Genomic DNA, 27,444 nt, shown 5'->3' with positions numbered 1-27,444 from the left:
AAATGTAATTTCCCAGTTGACTTCTCCTTCATATGGTAGATCTGAATTTCTTGAGGCAGGTACCTAACATTTTGGAGACTGAGTCTCTCCAACTGTAACATGGAGCAATAACTACTTCACAGGATATGACAAGGATTAAATATAATAATGTGTGTCCATGAAATGGAGGTAATTATTGCATTTTGTTTTCTGCTTGGTGTTTGCGAAATCCTAGACGTTCATGGATTTCAAGGTCTGTGGTACTAGGGACATGTGGCTGAGATTTTCTGCCTCAGATTTAACTCAGGGGAGGTTCCAGACAGCACTGCTGCTCAGTGAAGGGTATCTGGGGGAGGGGAGCCCTTCTCAAGTGTAAAAGGCCTGCTCTGGACACTACAGAGGGAAGCTCAGTCGGGAGGAAACCTCGGTGGGGAGACGGCTACGGGAACCCTTTCAGGTAACACGAAGTATGATGACCTGAGCACTTAATAGGGATGTGGGTCCAGAATAAGGGGTAATTAAATACACAGAAGGGGATAGAGTAGGTTGGGGTGGGTCAGACAGCTTTGCTGGGGAGACAGCATTTGACCTAGACCTTGAAGGAAAGAGCAAGGAGACGTCACAGAAGTTGTTGGACTCTCTGGCCTCCGTCTCACTGCTACAGTGATACTTAAAATAAGAACCTGGGCAGGGAGGAGACAGGTGATAGGGCTTAAGGAGAGCGTTTGTCTTGGTAAGACCTGGGGGTTGCATGGAGGTGTTGAATCACTCTATGGTACACATGAAACTAGTATTACATTCTCTGTTAACTAACTGGTATTTAAATACAAACGTAAACAAACAGAAAACAAAATAAGAGAACCTGCCTTCAAAGAGCGGACAGCCTGGTACACACAAATGTGAGAGAGGCCTCACCTAGGCAGTCCCAGGGCCATGAATGCTACCCTGCTCTCCACGGCCTCCCCAGCCTGCCCAGTAGCCCAGCACCGGAGGGAATGTTAACTCTGAACATATGTGCCTCAAGCAGACACAAAAGAGGAGGGGCTGTGTGGGCATGAGAAGTAGCCCTGGAAAGCACCTGGGTGGCTCAGTGGGTTAAAGCCTCTGCCTTCGGCTCGGGTCATGATCCCAGGGTCCTGGGATCGAGCCCGCATCGGGCTCTCTGCTCGGCAGGTAGCCTGCTTCCTCCTCTCTCTCTCTTTGCCTGCCTCTCTGCCTACTTGTGATCTCTGTCTGTCAAATAAATAAATAAATAATCAAAAATTAAAAAAAAAAGAAGAAGTAGCCCTGGAAAAATAAGAAGGTAGAACTCAGAAATAAAAATAGTTGCTGAGTTAAGGCTGCTAATCTCTCATTGGTTTAACTTGCCTTCTTCAGTTCCTTATGTAAAAAAAACTTTCATCCAAAATAAGTCTCATAGATCTCTATATAGTGCTATAAAAAGATAGTCAATGTATTTCATTAAGCGAAAAAACAAAGTTGTAGATTGCTATGGTCATGTGATCCTATCTGGGTCCCTGTACACACTTGCTTTACTTAGAAAAGTTCTGAAAGGTGACAGAAGAAAAATTATCATCAGAGTCCAGCTGTGGGCATGAGACAAGGCGGAAGGGTGGAGGGAGGTGACTTTTTACTTGAACTCTTCAGAACTTTATGACATTTGCCATGCATTGTTTCTATAATTTAAAAAGGAAATTTTTAATTTAAAAAGAAATAATAAAAGCTCCTTTGCTTCAGAGGTCACCTCAGAAACCCTTTTCCCAAGGACTGAGACAGGTCAACCTAAACACCTGCTATTGTAGTTTCCTATAGTGCTTTGTGGCTAGACTGGGCTATAGAACCCATAGAACCCAGCCTGGGTAAATCTGAGCATTACACATTCCTGGAGGTCTTGTTTCTCTCCCAAAAGAGGTTGCCCTGGCTAAGCTGAGTATGTGATCTTAACCACAGGGAACCCCATCAGGTAACTCGGGTCTGGCAGGCAGCCCTATCAATATGGATGTCACAGGGAATTCCTTCGTGCTGCTTAGGGAGGGCGAGGCTGGAGAACAGTGGCTCCTTCCCTGACCCAAGGCTCCTATCCCTATGAAAGGGGATTCTGTACGTTACATGCCTCGCAGGGTGCCTTGCACACATAAGCCTCCTGTAAGTAACAGGGCTTGTGGCTGGTGTCTTCGCCAGCAGAGAGGAAAGGGGGTGAGGGTACGTGTGGGGTCATGGTGGGGTAGGCTCTTGGACAGAGCTGGGGCTGCAGAAAAAAGTTGAATGAACATATTGATAAATATTTGTCTGTTTATTGAAACCAGCACAGTGTGGTTGAAAAGCTTCTTTAAGCTCCACCTTCTATGTTGCTTAGTCTGTGACCTTGGACAAAATCACCCCCCACTCCATCAGCCTCACTTTCCTTGTCTATAAAATTGAGATTGGGACTAACTTCTTTTTGAGATCCAGTTGAGCATAACGTTTTACGATTTTTATGTTAATGCAACAGTCTAAGTAAAGGAAAGTAATGTAAGCACAAGGAAAGAAGAAAGTGCTGATCATTATAGGACAGACATCAAATACGTTAAAAATAGTTTCTATTCTCGGGCGTACATTCCCAGAGGGAGGGCTTATCTACCAGTGCCCTCCCTCTGAGGACCACCACTCCTTCCCAAATGCTCACCTTCCTGACCCTGACACTGCTACAATACCCTCAGGGTCAAACAGAAAAGACCACCCTGACATATATTCTCCCCACTCACTAGAAACATTTGAATGAGAGCCAAAATGAGTTTGTGCTTTGTGAGTTCTTAGGGTGTGGTAGCCAGAAGAGTCAGACCACCTGTCCCCACCCCCAAGTGACCTCAGACAAGTCACTTTCCCTCTCTGGTCCTAGCCTTAACTAAAAAGGAGGAGTTGGGTGGGTTTTTCTTTGTAAATCCTTCCTCTCTCCCCTATTCCCCTGCTCTACCTAGCCCCAGGTACCAAGGCTGGGAGAAGCCAGAATCTACAGGCCAGCATTACTCCAAGCATTCCCAGAAATAGAAGATGATCTCCAGCATCCCCAGCAGGCTGGTCCCGAAATGGGAGCACAGCCAAGTGTCTGTACTCGGCGCCGTGAGCCAGAAATCAGGCAAGATGCAGGAGCTCAAACGGGGCCACAGCCCAGGACCCTCCAGCCACGGCACACTGTCCTGATCCAAAGGCAGATTCTGCAGCTTTTCTCACAGATGTCCTCTTACTTGTAGGATCAAGACATATAAGGCCTCCGAAGGAATCAAAAACTTGTGCTTTGGGCACCAGACCAGGACCAGGAAGAGAGTGAAAGATTCCTTGTTGGTTAATGCATGGTTTTAATTAAGGTTTCACACGCCTACAGGAAGATGGACCTAAACATGTATGACTTGATATATTTCCATGAAAAGAATGCATCAGTGAAACAAGCACCCAGGTGAAGAAACAGAATGATACCCACCCCCCGGAAACCTCCCTCGTGCCCCCTTCCAGTCACTAGTTCTTCAAGAATAAGCACTATTCTGGCTTTTAGCACCACTGATTGATTTTGCCTGTTTTTGAACTTTACACAAACGGACTTAACGCAGTGTGGACTCATTTGAGTCTGGCTTCCTTTGCTCAACATTGGGTTTGTGAGCATGGACACCAGTGTCAGTCATGTTCACTTGTGCATAGTAAGGACTTGAATGAGGAGTTAAAATCAGTAAGACATCCATGGGTCTAGCCTAAGGTGCTTACCAAGAGCTGAGAAGCCAGGTTTATGCTCTTCCCAAAATCAGAATGACTCAACCCCATTCTTCCTGCAGACTCCCTCCTAGGGGGCTGCAGAGGTGAAAGGCAGGGCCTCGGTGCCCCAATCAGACTTCAAAGGCCAGAAGCTCTTGTTCATTGAACACTTACCCCATGCCTGGCTCTGTGAGGGGCACCATAGACTCAGTAGCTCACTTAATCCCGGGAACCATGGGCTACATACTGTTGTTATTCCTATCTAATGGGTACAAGAATAGAGTCCCAGAGAGGTTGAGTAAGTTGTCCTAAGGTTGCACAGCTAGGAAGGGGACACAAATTCCAATCTTTGTTGACCCCTAAGACCTAACATGGCCACCACTCTGTGCTGACAAGGAGCTCACTGGCTGGCTCTGGCCTCCACCCTTGTCTCCAACCCCACGTACTACTGCTTGCCCACAGCTCACATTTCAGCAGGCTCTACCCCACCTCTGGACCTGTGTCCATGCTGTTGCCTTTGCCTGCATGTTTACCCCTCAGCTTTTAAATGAACAGTCACTTCCTCTGAGCAGCAGTCCCTGACCAGTTGGTCTCAAACTTGTGCCCTATACTCTCACAGTCCCTCCTGCTCTCCCCTTGCACAGCCCTTAACACATGTTATAAAAAGTTATCCCTTTGGGTCCCCTGTTCATGGGGTTATTACCTTTCTTCACCAATGGATCACAAGCTTTAAAAGGACAGGAATGTGTCTGTTTGTTCACCACTGCCTTGGACAGTAGCCGGCACATATTAGCTCCTCAATGGCAAGTTAAGTGAAGAAAAGGAGAGGAGGGAAGAAAAATAGGACTGTCTCTTCTGAATCGGAGCACTCATCTGCAGACAGCTCTAGCTCCAGCCTACTTATGGCTCCCGGCAAGACCTTCCCTCCTCCCTGAGTGCTGGTCTCCTCAGTTTTCAGATGAAGAACCTGGAAGAAAGGATCTCTAAAGCCCTTCTAGCTCATCTGGCCTCCTGACCACAAACCCTAGGAGGTCAAGCCATTCCAAAGGCCTCAGGGCTCTGCAGCCTTTTACCCACACCATGTCAGAGGCGGGGTTGGTGGGGTGGGGGGGGATCCAAAGCATCCAGTCTGTGAGGTACGGACCCACCCACCGGAGAACAAGAGGCCTCTTCCAGCTCTAACAGCCCTGATACACAAAGGTGGGGAGAGACAGGACTAAGAAGGTATAATAGGTGAATTCCCTAGGAACCGGCCTCGACTTCCTTCTTCAGAGCCCCCCACCCCAACAAGGTCCCTTCCAACTCTGCTCTTGGCATGTGCATGGCTGCGCCCACTACCAGGCCGGAGCTCCAGGAGGGCAGGAACTCTCCGTGTTTTGTTCATCTTTGTGCCCAGAGCACTTGGCACAGACCCCTCCATGTAGGATGTGGCTGAGGTGAGGCTACTGAATCAAATGCCATGGGCAGGACCTGCCAGGGTCTGCTGCTAGGCTTGCCACCTTCCCCCCCTGGGAAGGACCTGGGAGCACCACGTCAGGAGAATCACGTGGCTTCCCATTCAGAGGTGGACTCCCACTGACCACCTCCCCACCTCTGGCCCTGTCTTCTTCCTATACCTTCTCCAGGCCCTGGATTGTCAGTGGCAGTCAGCTCAGACAGAAGGCTAAGGACTCGTGCCCCTCCTGGGTCTCTGCAGGCCTTCTCTCCCCCACCCCGCCAGTCAGCCAGGACAAGCACTCCCTGGGCTTGAAGTAATGCACCCTCTTTGTGAAGTAAGCCTCCTCTGGCTTTGAAGCTCTTTCTGTTTTGCCTTTAAAAATAAAAGTAAGAGGTGGAGCACCTGGGTGGCTCTGTCAGTTGAGCATCCAACTCTGGATCTCAGCTCAGGTCATGATCTCGGGGTTCTGGGATCAAGCCTGGCATCAGGCGCCACACTCAGGGGTGGTCAGCCTGAGGATTCTCTCTCTTCCTCTCCCTCACTCCCCTCCCCCACACATTCTCTCTTTCTTTCTCTCTCTCAAATAAATTTTTTAAAATAATAAAAATTTTAGGGGCGCCTGGGTGGCTCAGTGAGTTAAGCCTCTGCCTTCGGCTCAGGTCATGATCTCAGGGTCCTGAGCTCGAGCCCCACATCGGGCTCTCTGCTCAGCAGGGAGCCTGCTTCCCCCTTTCTTTCTGCCTGCCTCTCTGCCTACTTGTTATCTCTCTCTCTGTCAAATAAATAAATTTAAAATCTTTTTAAAAATAAATAAATATTTTAAAATAAAATAAATAAATAAAAGTAAGAGAATATTGGGCCTGAATCCAAGACTTCTATAAAGAGGGAAGGCCTCCTGTTTTGCATCATGGATATAGTGACGGCCTTCAACCCCCACGTTTTTATTCTGCTAGGGATGTGAGGGGGTGGTGAGGCTGGGTGTACTGGTGGGCTCGCAGGAATATGCAAGTGCTGTACTTATTGGAAAAGGCATAACAGGTGTGCAGGTACAAACTGGACTGACCAGACCTTGGCCATGTCACTCTCCAGCTGAGCAACTTTGGGATTTGCTTAAACTCTCTGGACCAGCTTCCTCACATGAAAAATGAGAGTGAAATTCAGACTCTAGGGCTGGTGTTCTGTAATCACTGAAGAGCCATTTAAATATTAGCAGATTCTAGAAACGGAAGGCAAGAAGAGAGCTTTGGGGGGGCGTCTGGGTGGCTCAGTGGGTTAAGCCTCTGCCTTCGGCTTGGGTCATGATCTCAGGGTCCTGGGATCCAGCCCCAAGTCAGGCTCTCTGCTCAGTAGGGAGTCTGGTCTGCTTCCTGCCTCCCCGCTTTGCCTGCCTCTCTGCCTACTTGTGATCTCTGTCAAATAAATGGATAAAATCTTAAAAAAAAAAAAAAAAAGAAGAAGAAGGCCTCGGAACATCTTCATTTCTTTCCACACAGTAACTACTTTCCGAACTCAGAATTCATCCCTGGCTGCATTTGGGATTTAGCCAAGCTAAAAATGCAACCAATAACTCAGATCCTAGGAACCTTCCTGATGAGGCTCGAGTGGCCTCTTACTCAAGACAAATCCATTTTCAGGAGGATTACTTCACCTCCCATTCAGGCGCTGGGCTTATGAAACAAAATCCCGAGAGCCATGGAGAATCCCAAGTGGGACTCAGAGAAGAAAACCAACAGGCCAGGTGTCGGTCCAGAGTCTGGGGAGGGCTTCGTGAGCAAAGGAGCAGATGAAACAAGAATCCTTAAGATTTGCCCTTACTGTCAGCCAGGCAATTCGGAAACCACAGGGCACAAGAATTGTAGTCCCCTCGGCTGGCAAGTCGTTATTTCCACAGAGACTGCTATTTGCAGAGCCACACCTGAAGATGAATTCCTCAGGACTGTTTTTAAAGCTTCCCAGGAATCGCATGACAAGCCCGTGCTTACCTGATCAAGCAATCACTGCCCCAGGAGAGGCGTCCCCTCCACCTCTCCCAGCCTCTTACCTGCCCAGCTCCTCTCCGATGTCATAAAAGTCCTCCACCTTCTGCTGCTTGAACGTCTCCATGTTTGGGCTCCTCATTGAGGCCTGGAGCATACAGCCCTGAAACCAGAGGAAACCTGAGGTCAGGACAGCCAGGAACATCGGCACAGGCCTAAGAGTCTGGGCCTAAAAGTAATCGGCTGCACAGGAGCTCATAATTTAATGATAATCCACAGCCCTAGTTCCTCAAGGACTAGCCTGCCCAAGCCTATTCTCACCAGTGACTGACAAAGTATGGTTCTTATTGATTTCTATCAATTTGAACCTGTTACGGAGACAGGAAAGGAGGCCTCCTTACTTACTTAGATCTGCTCTGAACACGTTCAGAGAAACAGCCCCATGGCCAGCTTCAGTGATTTGTTCTCATGAAATTCAGGCTGGCTGAGAAAAAGAGGCAGCCACAAGGCAGGAAAGTGAGCACTCATCTTTGAGTCAGAAGTTCTGGGTTCGAGTCCCAATTGCCTGAGTAAGTCATTTAAACTGCCACACTTAGGTTCCCCATCTGCTAAACAGGTTTATCCTGTTAAAAATCTGCAAATCATGAAATTATTTTGTAAACTCTAAAATGCAGTGGAAGTGTAAGGGATTTTCATGACCTCAGCTCCCGGAGGGGCTGCGCCACCCAGCTGTAAACTCTCACTCATCACTCCAAGGGAAAGAGGGACAGGAGTGGCGGAACAAATTATAGGAGGCACCAGCAGTCAGGGGCTGGAGGTTCTGATTTCAAGGCAGCCCACAACTAACTCTGTGACCTCATCTCTTGTCAGAGAGCCTCACAGTCCTCATCTATAAAATGGACCAACTGCCCGCCCAGAGCCCCTCAGTGAGAGCCAGAGGACAACCCTGAGCCATGGGGAGCGTTCACCACCCCACCAGATGAAGACTGTTTTCATCCTCCCCTGGGATCTCCCTGCCCCAAAAAGCTCACCCATTCCTGGGACAGCCCCATGCCACCCTGGACAGCACCCCAAGGGAAGGACCCAGGGCACAGTCTGCAAATGACAATGTTACAACCAGGGGCCTGTGGCTGTGTGTCTCAAGAGTCATTAGCACAGGCCTCTCCAAGCTCATTTTGGCTAGTATTGGCAACTTTTCTTCTGCCTGGCAATCAGATACCAACCACACCCAGGGCCCCATGAGCCCCAAAAGACTGTTTTCACCAGGCTGGGTGGAGGCAGCCTCACACAAGGGTGCGTCTCCTCGATGCCACGTAGCTGAAGCTGTTCCAACTCCCAGAGAATGTATACATTTCACACTCCTTCCTCCGGCGCTGCCCCCTGCACACTGTAGCTCTATTACCATGATGCCGCCTGCCTCCCTCCCTCCCACAGGCTGCACACCCCTGAAGTCCCCCAGGCAGAGCCGGCCTGGCTCCTGAGCCTGACTCACAGTCACTTGCCGAACTACTACCTGTTGATGCCCATGGTCCATCAGGCAGCCTCCCTCCTGCTCCGGCTTCCCCAGTGCTAGCCTGAGCCCAGCAAACATGGGCCACAAAAAAGAGCAGGTTCCCAGGGCCCCAGTTCTAGACTAGCCTGGGTATGTAGCAGCTGTCTAACCCACACAGGCTGGCACCCTCTGGGCCTCAGTCCCCTCATCTGTAAACGCATACTTCACACAGCCGTGTGTGGATCCATTTGTGATTGGGGCATAAACTCATAAGCAAATAAGAAAGGTGATTATTACTGTTAATACGTGACTCATCCTGGGCCAGTCTTTGTGTTTCTGCTTCCCACAGCAGTGGAGAAAAGCATTTCAATTCCCTTCTAGGGAAAAGGTTTTGGGATCCTCCTAGAAAGTTTGGCTTGACCAAAATCTGAAGCTATACCCCCTCACTCACACACCCCCCAAACCCCCATCCTGGCAAATTTCCTGAGACTAGCCCAGAGGGTGGCAGAGGACTGCTATCTACCACCTTCTTTGGGGTCAGGCAGGTCCTAAGGGGTGGGGTTACTCATTTCACATACCTAGAGGGAAGCAGAAAATTCCAAAAAATTCTTTTGACAGATAACCCTGAGACCAGTCCCTAGAACAGCAAAGACCCTCCCCAGAGTAGCTAAGATCCTCCATTAGGCAACAGGCCAGCTCCATTTGCTCTCGGGAGCTGAGCTGGATTCCAAGCAGCCCCAGCTCCCAGCAAAATGATGAGCCCCTATGTTGGGCTCCAGGTGTAGCCAGGGGCTAGGAGACAAGGAAGCACCCTAAGGACAAACTAGGACCACCAGTTTGGTCCCAACTAAACTTTCCAGACTTAGCCCCCTCCCCCCACATATCCTATATTCCAGCCAAATGAGACCTTTCCCATTCCCTCAAAACTTTCACCCCCGCCATGCATCAGCTCAAGCTGGGCCCTTTCCATGGAAGGCCCACCTGGAGAGCCCTCCCAGCAAAACCATTCCCTTCCCACAAGACCTGGCTCAAATGCCACCAACTCCGTGAGGCTCCGTGACTCTATTTCTTATCAAAACAGATTAAATTTCCCCTCCCCCTTTAAATTCCCAGAGCGGTCTCTTCATACATATTTAGGGTTAGAGCTTTCAGATTTTGGCTCATAACTGTCTATGTCTAACCCCAAAGGAGAAGGCACAGACCCTACAGGCACACAGGACTGAGCTGGAATCTCAGCTCTATCACTTCTGCACATACTGAGCACAGGACAACTTTTCGGAACTTCAAAAGACTGACATGGAAAATAAGTCTGGACAGTGCCTGTTGGTCACTGTTGGTGACTATGTGGAGCAGATAGAACTCTCAGACACTGCCATGAGAAGCATATTCTGGGACAACCACTTTAGAAATCTGTTGGGCAGTTTCTATGGACATACCCAAGAGAAATGCATGTAGATGTTTTCCAGGATGGTCCATGGTAGAATGTTCACAGCAGCACTATTAGTAATAGCTACAAATTGGAAACAACCCAAGGGCCATCAGTAGAAGAACAGATAAGTAAATTGAGCTATACCCATACAATGGAATTATTCTATAACAATAATAAACTACCCCTACGTGTATCCAAATGGATAAAATTCACAAGCATAATGTTGAATGAAAGAATCCAGACACAAAAGACCACATACTTAAGACCACAAAAGACCACTTAGGCAAAACTCATCTATGGTGCTAAAAGTCAGAATAGTGGTTACCCCTGGGTGGGGGGTTATGTCTGGGAAACGGGAGTTTCCTGGTGCTGGCAATGAATACTGTTTCTTGCTCTGGGTCGTGGTTACATGGATATGTGAAATGTGCACTTATTTTGTATGCAATCAAAATTTTACATAATAAAAAATGAGACTAAGAGCTACATTATGACAAATGAGATAAACATGTAAAATGACCTGCATAGTGTTTGGATGGTTCCAACAAAAATGAATTCCTTCCTTCCTGCCTCCTGTCTTAGAGCCCCATGAGGGCAGTGGTTGTCACATTCTCACCTATGTCTCCCAGTCACTGCTGGTATACAATAGGCACTCCCTAAATATTTGTTGATTTAAATGTAGGGCCCAGCCTCCCTTCTCAAGGTCACTGCTCAGCAGCTTCATCAGGTAAAAACAACTAATAACAACTTAAAGCATTTTCCTAATTATCTCTCCCCAAGAGGAATTTGCATTTTATCAATTTATCAATTTTATCAATTTAGGGACATAAAACTAAAGGGGAGAAATTCCAAGGTGAAAGTATAGTCACCAGTTAGGACCCAGAGAAGGCCCCAGGGCACAGGTACCTTTCTGGCCCTGAGAAGATGAAACAACATGGCAGAGGGGAGGGACATAGCTACAGCTTTTGGTCAGAAGCACAGGATGTCTGCTCCAGACATTCCAAGGGTGAAACCCACCTTCATGCCCACATTTCTCTTAATGGAATCACTAGGACTCACACTCCTGCCCTCAACCCTCATAATAGGCAACCCTTCTGAAGTTTAACACAGATTTCCTAGAACCTCACAAAAGGGAATCTCAAAGGTTATCCAGGGGCTTTTTAGACACCAGCATGAGGAAGGAGAGGCAGAGCATCTCCCCCTTTATCTATACAATAAGTTGGGGCTCTGGGTAAGAATTCACTGGGGGCAGGAGGAGCTTGACAAACCACTGCTATCTGGTCTATAATCCACTCGTTGTTGGGTTTGTTTTTTGTTTTTTTTAAGATTTTATTTATTTAGTTGACAGAGATCGCAAGTAGGCAGAGAGGCAAGGCAGAGAGAGAGGGGAGAAAGCATGCTCCCCGCTGAGGAGAGAGCCCGATGCAGGGCTCGATCCCAGGACTCCAGGATCATGACCTGAGCCGAAGGCAGAGGCTTTAACCCACTGAGCCACCCAGGCGCCCCTATAATCCACTCGTTTGACAAAAGAAGGAAATTGAGGTCCAGACAGGGGATGGGACTTAAAGTCCCACAGCTAGCCCACTCCAGCTGTTCTTGTCTCGGCTTCTGATGACAGCCCCCTCAACCCTCCAGTATAGCACCAGGGTTGGGGAAGCCAGTGGCCTCCAGAGGGACAACTTAGGAGGAAGCCTCCAAGGCTAGAGGATCACCCTGCAGGGAACCCTCTACCCTACTAAATCCTCTCACTCACTGGCCCCAGCTCACTCTCCTGGTCATTTGGAGATCCTCGTCCCACCTCACCCAGTGTCAGTCAGTGAAATGGGACCGTTGCAAGGGGGCAGGCAAGCTTTTCCTCTTATACCTTCCCCCACATTAGGAATCATCACACTCAGGCTGTGAGGAGACTGCCCACAGAAGGGAAGGAGCTCCAGCATTACAGAGCCCCTCCATGCAGTCAAGCCTCTGACCAGCCCCAGTCAATCTCTGATGAGGAAGCTCAGGCCCAGAGATCAGCCATTTGCCTAAGTTGACAGGAGAAAACCCATTTTTCGAACGAAGGTCCAGCTCCACTAGACAGCCTGCTTGTTCACCCTCATGTCTAATAAGGAGGGAAACCTCAGCGGGGTGGTCAGGGTCAGATCAGGTCTCATTCCTGCCGGCTGAAAACTTGCTCCAGACCAGCACACACTCACCCCCAACCACACATACCCTGCACCCCCTGCCCAAGCCTCTTCCAAAGCAGCTGAATTATCAGTGGGGCCACTTTACAGTTAAATCACAACTTGGGAGAAGAGCAGGACTCTGAAAGTACTGGTGAAGAGGCCAAGGCACCAGCTCCCCTTAGTCACCAGGAGTCTCCCAGAAATACCTTACATGGAGGCAGATGGGAAACAGAGTGGGAAACCAGATCAGCAGCCCCCAGCTGCCCTCCACTGGATTCTAGAGTACAAGGTGCCAGGGGCTGTTCTCTCCACCTGGCCCCAGGACCTTCCCACCTGCTTCTGAGGCAACCAGCTAGGACTCCCTCTCTCCCGGGGTGCACCCCCAACCTTCCACTACCTGCATGGCCTCCATGCTCACCTTTCTGGGACTTTTTCTCACTCCTAATGTGAGAATACTAATCGCCACCTCGCAAAGTTACGGTGAGGACCAGCCAGACCCACACATGCCATGAGACGTCCACAATGCCTGGCCCAGAGTCAGGGTCAACTACTGACGACGCCCTCCTATGCCCTTCTATCCCAGCCTGCTGCAAACTTACAGGCTACCCCCATTGCCTCCCTAGTGGCCCCGGGCCCATGACGTCGGGGACCACAGCTTCATTCTGCCACAAGCAAGCTGACTGTGTGTGGAGCAGCCTTCTGGAATCACGTCCTTGTGCAAATGGGAGAGGAGGTGTGCGAGGTTGCTGCAGAGAAGACTAGCCCTCTCCTCCCCGAAATCTGTAGTGCTCTCCCCATCATGGGGGCCCTAAATTGATGAAAGTCTGTTTCCTATCTCCCCCAGATCCTGCCCTGGGTGCCAAGCCTCGGCCAGTCGCTCCCACCCCGTCCCTCGTCCCTAGGGTCAAAGTGCCAGGCTTCAGAGAGCGCCCGAGAGCACAGTGGACAGTCCCGGGCCGGCCACAGCGCCCGAGGACAAGGCCGGCCAAACCCCCCAGACGGGGTGGAGGGGATACGGTGTGAGGGACCCGGGCGGCAGGCTCCGGGAACCCGAGAGCGCACCCCGGAGCAACCTGCCCCCGCCAGCCCCAGCCCCGCGCGCCCTGTGGCGCCCGTCGAGCCCGCATACGGGCGCTACTCACGGCGAGAGGCTGCGCTGGGCGGGCACGGCGGACGCGACGGGGTGCGCGGCGCTGGGCTAGGCTCTGCTCCCCGCCCGCTGCCCGCCCGCGGAACCGCGGAGGAGCCGAGGGGGCGGAGCGGCGGCCTGGTCCCAGGCGCCGGCTGGAGGCGCGCCCGGCGTCCTGGGACAGGGGCTCGGGGCGCCCCCTGCTGGGAGCCCCCTCTGGACTGCCCCGAGGTGAGCGTCGAGAGCCTCCTGCCAGGTCCCCAGACACCTCCAGGAGTGCCGGGGAGAGCCAGCAGCGAGACTCTCCCCGCGTCCTTAGCGTTCTGCCCCTCACAGGCTGTGTGGCCTTGGACAAGTCAACTAAGCTCTCCAAGTCTGATCTGGAAATTGCTTTAAATGAGCCGATGGTAATCTGATACATCTTGGCACAATCGCTCAGAAAATGGTATTTCCTTGTCCCCTCACTCCCGATCCCTTGCCCACTCACCCCACCCCGCTCAACGCACACACCGTGAGAGAGGAAGTCCCACGAGGGAATAGGCCGTTTCCTCCCTCCCAGCCGGGATGCTCTTCTGCGGACATCACCACTGGCTTTCACAGCTGGGTGGGGGCTGAGATGGAGAAGGACACTCCCCTTGTCCCCACCAACCCCCAGCTTGGGAGTGGCCTAACCTCGGAGGCCCTCTATGTCCTCTCCCCCAAGCCTCTGCATGGTTGATGAGTGAAGCCCCACATCACCGTCAAGCCTTCCTTAATAAAGGACTTGGCAGTGGATTCCTCCTCTTTTTCTTCTGCCAAAAATCCCAGGAAGAAAAGAAAAAAGAAAAAAAAAAAAGGAATGAGAGTGGAGCGGGTGATGGGAAGAAGGAAGTGGAAACAGAATCACAGCCAAGACAGAACTTATTTGAAGACAAGAGACTGTTTAGCGAAAGGAAATGGAGGCCCCTTCCCAGAGTTTCCCATCCCTAAGTCACCAACAGGGCTCCTCAAGGGGTCCTAGAGGAAAAGGTCTTTGATTTGGAGTTCTGCTCCTTGGTTCAAAGCCCTGCTCACCATTCCCCACGTATAGTCTTGGGCATGGCACCTGAACTTCTCCTTCATCAGTAAAATGGGGCAAACACCCCCCCCCCCTTATAGTTTCTAATGGAGCTACTACGGGACTGAAATGAAACATGTGCAAGGGATGCCTGGATGGCTCAGTTGGTTAAGCATTTGCCTTCAGCTCAGGTCATGATCCCAGATGTGCAGGGATCCATTCCCACACTGGACTCCTTGCTCACTGGGGAGCATGCTTCTCTCTCTGCCTGCCGTTCCCCCTGCTTGTTCTCTCTCTCTCTCTCTCTGATGAATAAATAAATAAAGTCTTTAACAACAACAAAAAAAGTATAGGATATACCTAGAGGACTTTCACCAGTGTAAGTAACCTCCCCCACACAGACTGGGGTACTGACAAGTACAGATGAGCCCTGTCCCCCAGCTGACCAGAAAGACCAAAGAGCTTCCTTGTTTATAAACTTTATCACATCCCAGGACAGTGCAGACTCTGAGTCTCCTGTCCCAAGAGCACCATGCTACCTAGAGTAATACCCAAGACCAGAGCTGGCTTCCAAAGTCAGTGACAGAGGAGGCCACCCACAGAAGTTTCACCAGTGTAGGGAGACCCTTTATCCTCAGACTACCCTCAAAACACACACATACCCACTTCCAGTTATCTATTGCTATGTAACAAGACACATCAGCCTTGGTGGCCTGAAACAGCAATATTGTCAGGATCACAAATTCTGAGGTTTGAGAATTCAGACAGTGCACAGGATGGCTTAGCTCTGTTCCGCAATGTCCAGGGCCTCAACTGGGAAGACCTGAGTGGTGGGGAATAATTTGCATGGCTGGGAGATAGAATATTCTGGAGGTTTCTTCATTCACATCATAGCCTGGGCTATGATAAAGCCAAGCTGGAATCAGCCAACACTGCCAGAATACCTACATGTCGCCTCTCCATCACTTCCCCTGTGAGCCTCATGCTTAACACCTAATTTGCAAAAACAACATCCCCTCACATGAGGCAAAACTGACATTCTTAGGTTTGATACTTGGCAAATTAGTCGAAGGACATCACAGCAGGAAGGGTCATTTTCAGTCATCCCATCCAGCCTGTCATTTTCAGACAAGGAAACGGAGGCTCAGAAAAGAAAAAGTGACTTGTCCAAGGTCACACAGCTGGTGAGAGGCAGAGCTAGGATTAGAACAAGGCCTCTGCCAGATTCTGTCTGGTGCTCTCTGCATCGTTCTTGCCAAATGCAATTGCCTAGGGAGGTACCATCTGGAAATGCATTTTTTGCTTAAGGTTGAGTGAACGTATCAGACCTTCACCTGAGAGCAGCAACAGGACACTGAGCACTGCACATGGCACCAAGGTGGCAGTGGGCAGAGAAGGAAAGACCCTGAGGGTGATAGCAAGAAGTGCATCTATTCCAGAATGAAACCAGAGGAGGGACTGGGTATTAAGAGCTAAGAATCAAGCAATTCTGCTCCAGCTCCTGCATGCTTCCCACGGCTGGCAAAATAGCACAAATGCCTCACTCTGGCAATTAAGGCTCCAACCTGCAGTTCCCAGGCCCACACATACACCCTCTTCCCTCGTATGCCTGCACAGCCAGCTCTCTTGCCGGGTTGGATTATTGGCTGTTCCTGCCTCCGTGCTTTTGTTTAAGCCACTCCACCCACCCCCAGTCCCATCCTACAAAATCATATCCATCCTTCAAGGGCCCTTGAAGGATGGGTATCCTTATCTTCCATGGATACCATCTCCCTTCCTCTCCAGATGGCTTTCTCCCCAGAGCCCCGCCACTCTTGGTTTGTACCAAATTGGCATTCTCCTTCCCCTGTTTTAGTTATCATCAGTGTCCACTTCCCTTTGCCTTTAGGGCAAGGACAATGTCTTGTTCATCTCTGTACCCAGGCAATGGCTGATAGCCCAAACCTGATAAAGTTTGTTAGATTGGATTGCTAGAATGTAAATAGCACAAGATGACTGTCTTGTTTTCTGTTGTCTCCCAAGGATATCCAAGTCCCTGGCCCTTAGAAATTTTATGTTGGATGGAGAGACGTTTAAGTCATTTCAATAGCTGCCACATAATAGCATTTCTTCCAGCAAGTACCTTCTCCATACCAGGAACTTTACTTCAGGGTGGATGCAACGATCCCTTTCTACAGATGACGTAGCTGAGGTTTGGGAATGTTGACTTGCCCAAGCTCCCCTAACTTGTAAGTAGCTGAGCTCTGCTGTGAATCTGTCCTGCCCACCTCCAAAGACCAGGCTCTTTCTGCTCCCCTGACCCTCCTACACACTGTCTTCTCTCAGTGGAAACTTCCAAAGATTCCAAAATGGTGTTAATACAGGGGTTCTCAGCCCAGGCTGCACATCAGAATTGCCTGAGGGTGTTTAATGATCCCCGTGCTCAGACCGCACCCCTCACCAATGACATCGCAACCTCTGGGAGTGACGTCTGGGCATCAGCAGTGGTTAAAACTCCCAAGTGATTCCAGTGGGCAGGTTGAGAACCACTTTGCTCATGTCACAAAGATCTGGGGAAATGAAACCACCCTCCATCAACCCACCAAACTGCAAACTCATCAGAGCACCTGCTTTGTTCAAGACACTCCAAGGGACCATGGGATGGGTGAGTCACAGGAGCTTGAAGCTTCCACAGGGAACAAGCCCACAGGGAAAGAGGTGACCATGGCAGGCAGCAAAGGGCAATGAAAGTGGTGATATCCTAAAGCACACTTTGGTGCCTGGCAAGTATACAGAGCCTAGCAACCTGTGGACAAGGAGACAGGGCAGGGATTAAGATGCTGCATGTGTTGGCTGGGGCAGCTGGTCCTGGGGACAGCCCAGAGGGTGCATAGTGTGAGGACAAATGATGCCAGGTGCCTGCATGCAGTTTACTTACTGTGTGATCTAGGGCAAGCTTCTTTATCTCTCTGTGCCTCATTATCCTCAGTGGTCCAGTGGAGCTAAGATTTGTCTCCTAGATTGTTGTGAACGTTCAGTTCATCAGGGATCCATGCAAAGGACTTAGACTGGTACCTGCTGCATGGCAAAGTGCTCAATGAGTCTTAGCTCTTTTAATTTTTCCTTAAATGTCTGCTGTGAGCTTCCCTAGAGGAGGAAATGGAATTTAGCCATCTTTTCACCCCACCCTCCTACAGCCTGGCCCAGAGCACGTTCTTAGCAAGTGTCAAATGAAGTCTGGAATGCAGGCTTCTTGACAGTGGGCCCAGAGTGGACTCGTAGGCTATCAGAGCAAGCCAGGAGAGGGCACAGGTGGTTCCTCCCTGGCTGGCTTGCCTCCGGGCTGGAAGGCAGGCCGGAAGCCTCCTCCTCCTGTGGCCTGACTTCTCAGCCCTTCCCAGTCCTGCCTACCCTTCCCTGTGCCCTCTGTTCTCCCACACCCAGCTAGGCAGGGCCAGGGGGTGTGGAAAGGGCCCAGAAGCCCTTCCTGTTTCCTCCCTCAGAAGGCCCACTGGCTTCTGCAGTCAGAGGTGACTGCTTCGAACTTTAGCCTTACTGGACTCAGCAAGGCCTTGACCCCACCAAGAAAGGGGCTGGGTCATGAAAGGCCTTGCCTTTTCCTGGAAGCCTAGAGAATGGGGATTTCCTGGGCATATACGTACACCCATTCACTCTGCAAATGTTGGAGGACACCTCCTGGGGCTGGGTGCCATTAAGGGTAAGCAGAGAATCAATGCCCAGAGGTTTATAATAGCAATGTCCACAACAGCCAAACTATGGGAAGAACCTAGATGTCCATCAACAGATGAATAGATAAAGAAGATGTGGTGTGTGTATATGTAATATATACACAACACACAATCGAATACTATACAGCCATCAAAAAAAAAACCCAAAATCTTGCCATTATGGAACTAGAGGGTATTATGCTAAGCGAAATAAGTCAATCATAGAAAGACAATTATCAAATGATCTCTCTGATATGAGGAATTTGAGAGGCAGGACAAGGGGTCGTGGGGGGTAGGGTGGGAAAAAATGAAACAAGATGGGATCAGGAGGGAGATAAACCATAGGATACTCTTAATCTCAGGAAACAAACTGAGGGTTGCTGGAGGGTGGGGGGGATATGGAGAGGGTGGTTGGGTTATGGACATTGGGGAGGGTATGTCCTATGTTGAGTGCTGTGAAATGTGTAAGCCTGATGATTCACAGACCTGTACCCCTGGGGCAAATAATACATTATATGTTAATATAAAAAAAAAAAAAAAGAATCAATGCCCAGAAGTGTCGGTCTACTCCAGCAGGCATCACGAGGGGCTTAAGGGGAAGGAGAGGCTTGGAAGAAGAGGACCAGGTGAGTAGGAGGTGACAGAGAGGGGAGCACATCAGATGGGAGCAGCTGTGTGCACAAAGGGAAGGGGGTATGCAACCACTTGCCATTTACTGTCCCGACTCCCACCTAGTCAGCATGGGGGTCACACTGTCAGATCATGACCCAGGTATTCGCCATTGCCTTCAGTTTGGGGTAGAGGTTGGTGTCATGTGCATGGAGTTCTTAGAGATGCCCCCCAAGACTGTGCCTACCTTTAGGGCTACAAATTTCACCTACCTGGGTCTCTAGCTTGAGGAGTCAGGTAGGCCTATTTATAGACCTGTTCAGCCACTGTTTTGAAAAGTCAGCTTTCCTTCTCTGAGATTCAGTTGCCTCATCTGTAAAATGGGAGTATCACACCTTTCCCTCAGAATTGATGTGAGGACCAGACAAAATATTTGAGAAAGAACTGGGTACAAATTTCACCTCCCCTCCCAAAACTGATGTGTCCCTCTCTCAAGATAGTCTGTCACTTGTGCCGTATCTCTCTAACCATGTTGTTACCACAACTGTCCCTAAGATATTTTCTTCCCTTCACCTTCATTTATCCAAGACTTAGCTCAATTCTAGCCTCCTTTACTGTTCAGATATTTCCTGGTGCCATGGGCCAGGCTCTGGGCTGGGCCCTGAGAGAAATGAGACACAGGCCCTGCCCTTCAGGATCTCCAAGCCAAGCAGAGAAGCTATCCTGGAAATGAAGGTCCAGAACCCCATGGTTTGGGGCCAGGCAAGAAGCTGGGCAGAGACCAGAGGAGACCAGAGGTGGGAGGGATGGTCCCTGAGCGCTGAGGGCAGTGGCAGGAAGGCTGCTCTGAGGAGAGAGCCCTTCCTCAACGTCACAATCATATCTGCTGAACTGAAGATAAGATTGCACCTTCCCCTGTTTGTTAATGGGTCCTTTGAGTCACTCCTGCCATCCTTCCCACACTTTGCTGGTGGTGTGGTTAGACCCACCATCAGAGGCCTTGGGTGGATCCATGAGGGAAGGATGGGGAGGACAGAATTTCCTCCCCATCCCAAGAGGAACTTCAGGGCCAAACCTGGTCCCAGTCTGCTCCGACTCCTTCCACACCCCTGGCTGATCCCCGACCTCTGTGTAGGCTTGCCCTCCCACTCAGGGCTCGTGCCCTGCCCTCCCTGGTCTATCTCCCTCTCAGCTGAGCCCAGGTCCCGACCCAATTACAAGCAGCTGCATCCGGGAAAACAAAGGCAGAAAAGGCCAAGTCCGGCCATCTATAGTGGTCTCCGTCCCAAACAGAACTGGGCCTCCATCCTCACCAGAACTGCTCTCCAGGATAAGGAACCCCGGGACCCCACGGCTCTTTCTTTCTAGGTTTTTCCAGCCTCTCATGCTTGGTTTCTGTCACTGTCTCCACACAGATTATGCTCATCCCTCTGCTTAGATCAAACCAACATTTATAGAGAATCTATCTGAGCCAGGCACTGTACTAAGCATTTTCCTATTATTTCATTTAAATTCCAGCAAACACTGTATTATTATAATCTCCATTTTACAGATGAGACTTAGTGAGACTCACAGAGTTAATATGTAGCAGAGACAGGGCTCACACTGCACCAGTTATGTCACACCACCAATCTCCAAGTTCTGCACCGAACATTAGGAAGAGCAGAAGTTGGGGGGCTGTGTATGGTGTGACAGAATCACTCACGAATTCCACATCAGGCACAGAAATGCCGGTAGGCTCCTCCCTTACTCTTCCACCTCCCCACTGGCCAGAGGATACAGCTTTGGATTTGAGATAAATCCGGAATAAGAATAACTCTGTGAAGGACACCTGGGTGGCTCAGTCGGTTGAACGTCTTCCTTCAGCTCAGGTCATGATCCCAGTGTCCAGGGATCAAGCCCTGCCTCTGGCTCCCTGCTCAGGGAGGACTCTCCTCCCTCTGCCCCTCCCCCTGCTTGTACTCTCTCTCCCTCTCTGACAAATAAATGAATAAAATCTTAAAAAAAAAAAAAACTGTGAAAAAGAGAACAACCTACCCAGGAAAGCCTCCTGACAGGGCTGTGGAGACCCTCAGGAGAAGTGGAGCAGAGATAAGTTTGGTCCTCTATGAGAGACAGAGGGCTGAAACGATAGCTTTATCTAGAAGTGAAATACACCTCAGCGTGCCATGCTCAGGGAAAAGCAAAAGAAAGAAAGAAAGAAAGAAAGAAAGAAAGAAAGAAAGAAAGAAAGAAAGAAAGAAAGAAAGAAAGACAGACTTTTTTGGCAGTTTGTCCCCAACCTTGTGTTCCGAATGCAGTCCCCAACAAGAAGGCTAGACTAACAACTCATCCAACCCACTTGCACAGTTTGTAAATTGAAAAATAAAGAAGTCAAAAAGAAAGAAAGAAACAAAGAAACAAAGAAAAGAAATCTCCCAGAACAAAACAAAAGGACAAGAAGATGGATAATATGAAGAAATGTTCAGAGGCATAAAGAATAGATCTAGGGAGTCCAACATTTGTCTAAAATGAGTATTAAGAGAGAATTAAAAGGAAGAAATAATAAAAGATATACTTAAAGAAAATTACCTTTTTTTTTTTTTTAAAAAGGTAAAAATCTTCAGATTAAAGGAACCCACCAAGAGCCAAGTAGGGTTAATTGAAAAAAGTATCTATACCAGGGCAAATCAGGGTGAAAATTTAGAACCCTAAGAATAAAGAAAAACCCTAAAAGAATTCAGAGGAGAAAAGCATCTTGTCTCAAGAATACAAAGGAGACTAGCAACAGATTTCTCATTTGAAACCTGTGGTTTCAAGCCAAACTGTGAATGTGAGAACAATATGAAGCAATTTTTTGCAAAATGGCTCAGAAATCTTACCACATCCATCTAAGATGAAAAAAAGAATCACTCTGGAAAATGTAAAAAAAAAAAAAAAATGCCTGGGCACCTGGGTGGCTCAGTTGGTTAAGCGACTGCCTTCGGCTCAGGTCATGATCCTGGAGTCCCAGGATCAAGTCCCACATCGGGCTCCTAATAAGCAGGGAGTCTGCTTCTCCCACTGACCTCTCTCCTCTCATGCTCTCTCTCTTTCATTCTCTCTCTCTCAAATAAATAAATAAAATCTTTTTTTAAAATGATTAAAGGATCCAAGAAAGTGGATGATATGAGATACAAGCAGTAGCTTGCACTGAGTGGGACCCAGAAGAATGGAACACAGCCAGAAAGAAAACAAAAGAATTCTTAAGGGGCTGACACTTGAAGGCTTCTCAATTGACATGGGTTTATATTTCCCTCTTTATCCAGCCAGTACTACTTCACAAGGTCTTAGAATCACCAGACACCTTAAATGAATTGATTCAGAACTTCTGGGGGTGGGGCTGAGGAATGTGCATCTTCAACAGGCCCCTTAGGAGATTTCATATCTACACTAAAATTTGATACCCAAGGTGTATTTGTTTCTAAAGAGAATTATATATGATCATAAAGTATATCTCATTTATTGGCTTTTAATTTTTAGAAACAATGCTTAAGCCAAGAATGAACTAGTTTAACTGTAGTACTGATTAAGATATAATGCTATAGATCTTGGCAGCAAAAAAATATATATAGCTAACAAATTTGGGAAGTAGAAAGGGTAGAAGGAGAGGCATTTGCTCTAGTTTATATTATATTATTTTTTATCATAACGGAAGGCTCCTAATGGAAATGGCTGATACCATTGGGGCAGGGACAGTACAAGGATGAGAGCACAAGGCAGGGAGAGGAAAAGATGTTTTACAACCCAGAACACCTTGTGCCAGAAAGTAAAGAAGTGCTCAAAAATGGATGGTAACAAATGTGTTGGGGACAAGGGAGCCAGCTTGAAGGGGATCCCACTGATCCAATTTGGAATAATTTGATTATTGAAATAAATAATGATGGAAACAGGTTTTAATATGTTGATATAACATATTGAAAAAAATTTTTAATCCATGTGTTCTAATCTGATATTTAAAAATAAAAATTATGGGTCCCTGGGTGGCTCAGTGGGTTAAGCTGCTGCCTTCGGCTTACGTCATGATCTCAGGGTCCTGGGATTGAGTTCCACATCAGGCTCTCTGCTCAGCAGGGAGCCTGCTTCCCTCTCTCTCTCTCTCTCTCTCTCTGCCTGCCTCTCTGCCTACTTGTGATCTCTCTCTGTCAAATAAATAAATAAAATCTTAAAAAAAAAAAAAAGCCTGCTTTTATAAAAATAAAAATTAAGGAACACCTGGGTGGCTCAGTTGGTTAAAGGTCTGACTCTTGATTTCAGCTCAGGTCATGATCTCAGAGCTGCGAGATTAAGGCCCTCGTTGGGCTCCACACTAGGCATGCAGTCTGCTTAGGATTCTCTCTCTCCATCTCCCTCTGCCTCTCCCCTTTCCCTCTCTAAAAAAATAAATTATTAAATAAATTAAAATTAAAATTAAGGGGCCCCTGGCTAGCTCAGTCAGCAGAGTACAAGACTCTTGATATCAGTGTCCTGGGTTCAAGCCCTACACTGGGGGTATAATTTACTTAAAAATAAGTAAATAAAAACTTTCTTAAAAAGTTACATCTGTTAACCTCACAGAGATTTTAAATTTTTATTTTAAAAATTAAAATTAAAGCAAAGGGAGGAAAAGAAAGCAATTATTTATTTATTTATTTATTTATTTTCAAAGATTTGTTTATTTTAGAGAGAAAGAGAGCACGTGCATGAGCAGGAAGGGCAGAAGGAGACAGAATCAGACTCCCTGCTGAATGTGGAGCCCAACTCAGGGCTCGATCTCACAACCCTGAAATCACAACCTGAGCCGAAACCAAGAGCCAAAGGCAGAGGCTTTAATCCACTGAGCCACCCAGGTGCCTCTGGAGAGCAATTTTTTAAAGGAAAATGCCAACTCATAAATGAAGAAGACTTGATGGAATTAGAAAAATCACCACTTCCCCACCGCAGAGCAATGAGTGTTCAGGCAAGAAAGACTCATCACTGGATATTAAAACCGCTGAGTGAAAGATGGTCAGAAAACAAGATATTCCCATGGTTTTTAACTACTAGGCCACAGACTACTCATTACTAATGAAGAGAAAGGGGTCCTCTTACAATGAAGGAATGTGGCAGATACCACTTCAATAATTTGTCCAAACTGAACCTCAGTAATAATGGGACAAGCTGACATCATGTGTTGTGCTGGGAAAGAACATCACCCATTTAGTATTTCTGCCAAAAATGTGGATGCTGAATCTGGTCAAGAGGAAGCAATCAGACAAATCCACATCCTGTGGGACAACCAACCTATACTCTTTAAAAATATCATTGTCACGAAAGAAGACATGACTTCTCTACATTAGAGAGACCGAAGAGATGACAAGTCTGTGCACTGTGTGACCAGTGAGTGGATCCTGGATTTTAAAAAGAAGTTAAAAGGGACATTATCGAACAATTATGGAAATTTGAATATGGACACTTCATTATGTAATCTATCAATGCTCCATCTTCCGAGTGGGAGAATTACATTGTGGTTATGGAAGAGGATGGCCTTATTCTTGGGGCAGCATGTTGGAATATTTGGAGGAGAAATGGCAGTAAGTCTACAGCTGCTCCACAAATGGTTCAGCAAAAAGGAGAATGCGTTTTTGTAGAGTATGAGAAAGTTATTAGCAGCTGATAAATCTAGATGAATTCTTCTTGCAACTTCTTTGTAAGTCTGAGGTTTTCAAACCCAAAAGTTGGAGAAAGTAAAACATAACATTTATTATGGTGATTGGCAGAAAAACTAAAAATACAAATTGTTGAAGCTGGTCGTCTTTGGGGAGTGGGCAGAAAAGGACACTTCTAGTTTTCATTTTATACTTTCTGAACGTTTTTTGCTAAGCTTCGATATTACTCTTGTGATGAAAGAAAACTAGTAATTAATTAATAAAACAAATATGTACAACAGAAGTTGCTCTGAGGATGTAAGCTTGTATCTGTGGAGGCCTCTTCATTCCAAAAAAGAATTAATAAATATCATGTTTAGTGCCCATTAATGTTCATTAAGCTTGTAGACCTATTAATGGTCACTGAGGTTCTTAGAGCTCCGTCTTGCTTCCTTAGTCTCGTTTCTGCTCAATAACAGCACTCATTAAAGGGCTTGCATTATTTTACTAAACCTTACAAAGAGGAAAAAATATTGCTAAGAATATTAAATATCACTAATGCGAAGACCTAGTAGGATGTAAATATCTTTCAGAAATTGATGAAAATGAAAGAATGAATTGAATCATATCTTGTTTCTCATGTCCTATTACGTCCTTTTTTTTTTTTAACCAGGGGGGTCCTTTGTCAATATACTTAGCCCGTATTTTTTTTTAAAGATTTTATTTCTTTATTTGACAGAGAGATTACAAGTAGGCAGAGAGGGAGGCAGAGAGAGGGGGGAAAGCAGGCTCCCCGCCGAGCACCCAGGCACCCCACTTAGCCCATATTTTAGTCTACAAAATAATTAAATAATCTAGAAAGTTTCGCATTTTATTCTTTTAATTCACTTTAATCTGTGCAGCAAAGTGTTTTGCCCAAATCATGCTGATTATCAGCAAATCCCCGGTCGGAATCCAGACCTCTTTCCATATATCCTAAGCCCACAGTCTTGGCTCTGAGTTTTCCAGGCTGTGTGAGTGTGGATAGGTCACTCAACACCTTCCCGCTATTTTTTCACCTATAAAATCAAGTAGTAGGATTAGAGCCCCCATGCTCGCCAATTGTAACCAAGTATTTCACTTGGCGAAATGAAGGTCCAGCAATACTCTGCAACTTGGTAAATTTCACTCTGCAAGGCAACCTCGAGCTTGGCATATGTATTCATTGTATATTCTGACTCATCTGAGCAGACCTCACCCTGACGTAGCCACAGAACACTGATATGACAGCCTCAGGAATCCAGTGACAAGGAGACTCAGATGATGTGACCCAATTTAGCTTAATTAGCTGAATCAAAACAGAAATAACATCATCCACCCCCCCCACCAAAGAAGCACACACTCCTTAAAAGCAACAACAAACAATAAGCTTTGCTATATAAATCACTCTTTGATATATAAATCATTATTTGCTATATAAATCATTCTCGGGGTGCCTGGGTGGCTCACTGGGTTAAAGCCTTTGGCTCAGTCTCAGGGTCCTGGGATGGAGCCCCTCATCGGGCTCTCTGCCCAATGGGGAGCCTGCTTCCCAAACCCAGCCTTCTGCCTGCCTCTCTGCCTACTCGTGATCTCTCTCTGTCAAATAAATAAGTAAAATCTTCAAAAAAAAAAAAATCATTCTCAATTCTGTAAAAATCAACAGATTCACAACTGTGGACCAGGCTAAACATTAATCATGCCTGTGGTTGTTAAGGATGTTAATAAATCCTTGGAAGCCTCAGAGAGCCAGAACCCACTATGGCTTCTAATAGGTAGAAATTTAAACCGAAAGGTTTAAATCTAACACTTTCATTTTATAGAAGGAAGAAGGAAACCCAAAGCAAGGGAAGTGACTTTTACCCGAGTTCATACCTGTCTGGGCAGAGCCAGGATTAAAGGTCAGGTCTGACCCATCATTCAATGGACATCCCTTCTGTGCAATGCCAAAGGCTGAAACCCTGTGTGAAGCTGAAACCCTTCATTATGACCAAGGTCAGCCTGAAGTAATTCATCAAGGAAACACTGTACCATGAGCTGTGGGAGACTTAGGGGGCACCTAAGAAGATAAGAAATAAAAAACAGGCTCAGGATAAACAAGAAAATGAGCAGTGTGATACAGTACTAGGCCCTAGGAGTTTGGATAGAATCAAAGGAAACTTCTCCAAGGGGGGAAATAACATTTTACTTTACTTACCTCCCACCTTAAAAATATACTTTTTAAAATGGCTTTATGAAGGAGACACATGCCGTAAGATGTGTGTGTGCATGTTTAGTAACATTTATTAGGGGTTATCATATTATTAAAAGAAAATATATTCATTGCAAATAAACTTTTTTAAGGCAGAGACAACTACTCTTAAATTTTTAATATATTTGCTTCTAGCCATTTTTATATGTAAATGCACTCCTTTGTTTTTAATTGGGATAATTTGGCATAGATTATTTTATATTTTGCTTTTCCTCTCTTATCTTGAGAATTCTCTAATGGAATGAACAAGTCTTTGAAAACACTGAATCCATTAAAAGAATGTAGTATTATTTAGTTAATACTTTACCTATTGTTAGACATTAAGTTTTACATTTCTCATTATAAAAAATAATGTGACCAGGGATGCCTAGGTGGCTCAATCAGTTAAGTGTCTGCCTTTGGCTCAGGTCATGATCCCAAGGTCCTGGGATCACCTCACATCAGGCTCCCAGGTCAGTGGGGAGCCTGCTTTTCCCTCTCTCTGCCCCTCCCACCTCTGTCATGCTCTCTCCCTCTTTCTCAAATAAATAGATAAAATCTTTTTTAAAAAGTAATATGATTACATGGTTTATAAAGTAAGATTTGGAAATAACGGCCATGGATAAGATGGACCATTCAACAAAGAGTGCCAAGACAATAATTAGCCATGTGGATAAAAAGAGAATTGGGTCCATTCCTTATGTATATAAGTATAAATTCCAAATGGCTCAAAGACTGAAATACTAAAGAATAAAATCATTAAAGTATTAAAAATGAACATAGGAAAAATGTTTTATAACCTTGGAGAGAAGACAATCTTTCTAATTATGACCAAAAAATCCAGGAAACATAAAGTTAAAGATTGATAAATTCAGTCACATAAAAATAAAAC

The 27,444-nt window shown here is 47.1% G+C and overlaps 1 protein-coding gene across 5 annotated transcripts in view; it reads right to left on the bottom strand.

Annotated features, from left to right (window-relative positions):
- DAPK2 (death associated protein kinase 2) overlaps positions 1 to 13,942 on the bottom strand; it is a 118,754-nt gene extending 104,812 nt beyond the window's left edge. The window contains exons 1-2 of one of the 5 annotated variants that reach the window (XM_032864751.1): positions 13,839 to 13,942; positions 7,182 to 7,279 (exon numbers count right to left, since the gene is read on the bottom strand). In XM_032864751.1, coding sequence (XP_032720642.1) covers positions 7,182 to 7,279; positions 13,839 to 13,910 — 170 coding nt within the window. In that variant the 5' untranslated portion in view covers positions 13,911 to 13,942. Of the gene's footprint in view, positions 1 to 7,181; positions 7,280 to 13,341; positions 13,394 to 13,838 lie in introns of those variants that run through there. The other 4 variants (XM_032864749.1, XM_032864752.1, XM_032864753.1 and 1 more) reach the window with 4 other exon arrangements.
- Between the last annotated feature and the right edge of the window lie 13,502 nt (positions 13,943 to 27,444).

The sequence above is a fragment of the Lontra canadensis genome, unplaced genomic scaffold (assembly GCF_010015895.1).
Source record: "Lontra canadensis isolate GAN:19392208 unplaced genomic scaffold, GSC_riverotter_1.0 scaffold28, whole genome shotgun sequence".
Lineage (NCBI taxonomy): Eukaryota > Metazoa > Chordata > Mammalia > Carnivora > Mustelidae > Lontra > Lontra canadensis.
The sequence above is the reverse complement of the archived record's forward strand: the minus strand, read 5'-3'. Positions and strand labels throughout refer to the sequence as shown.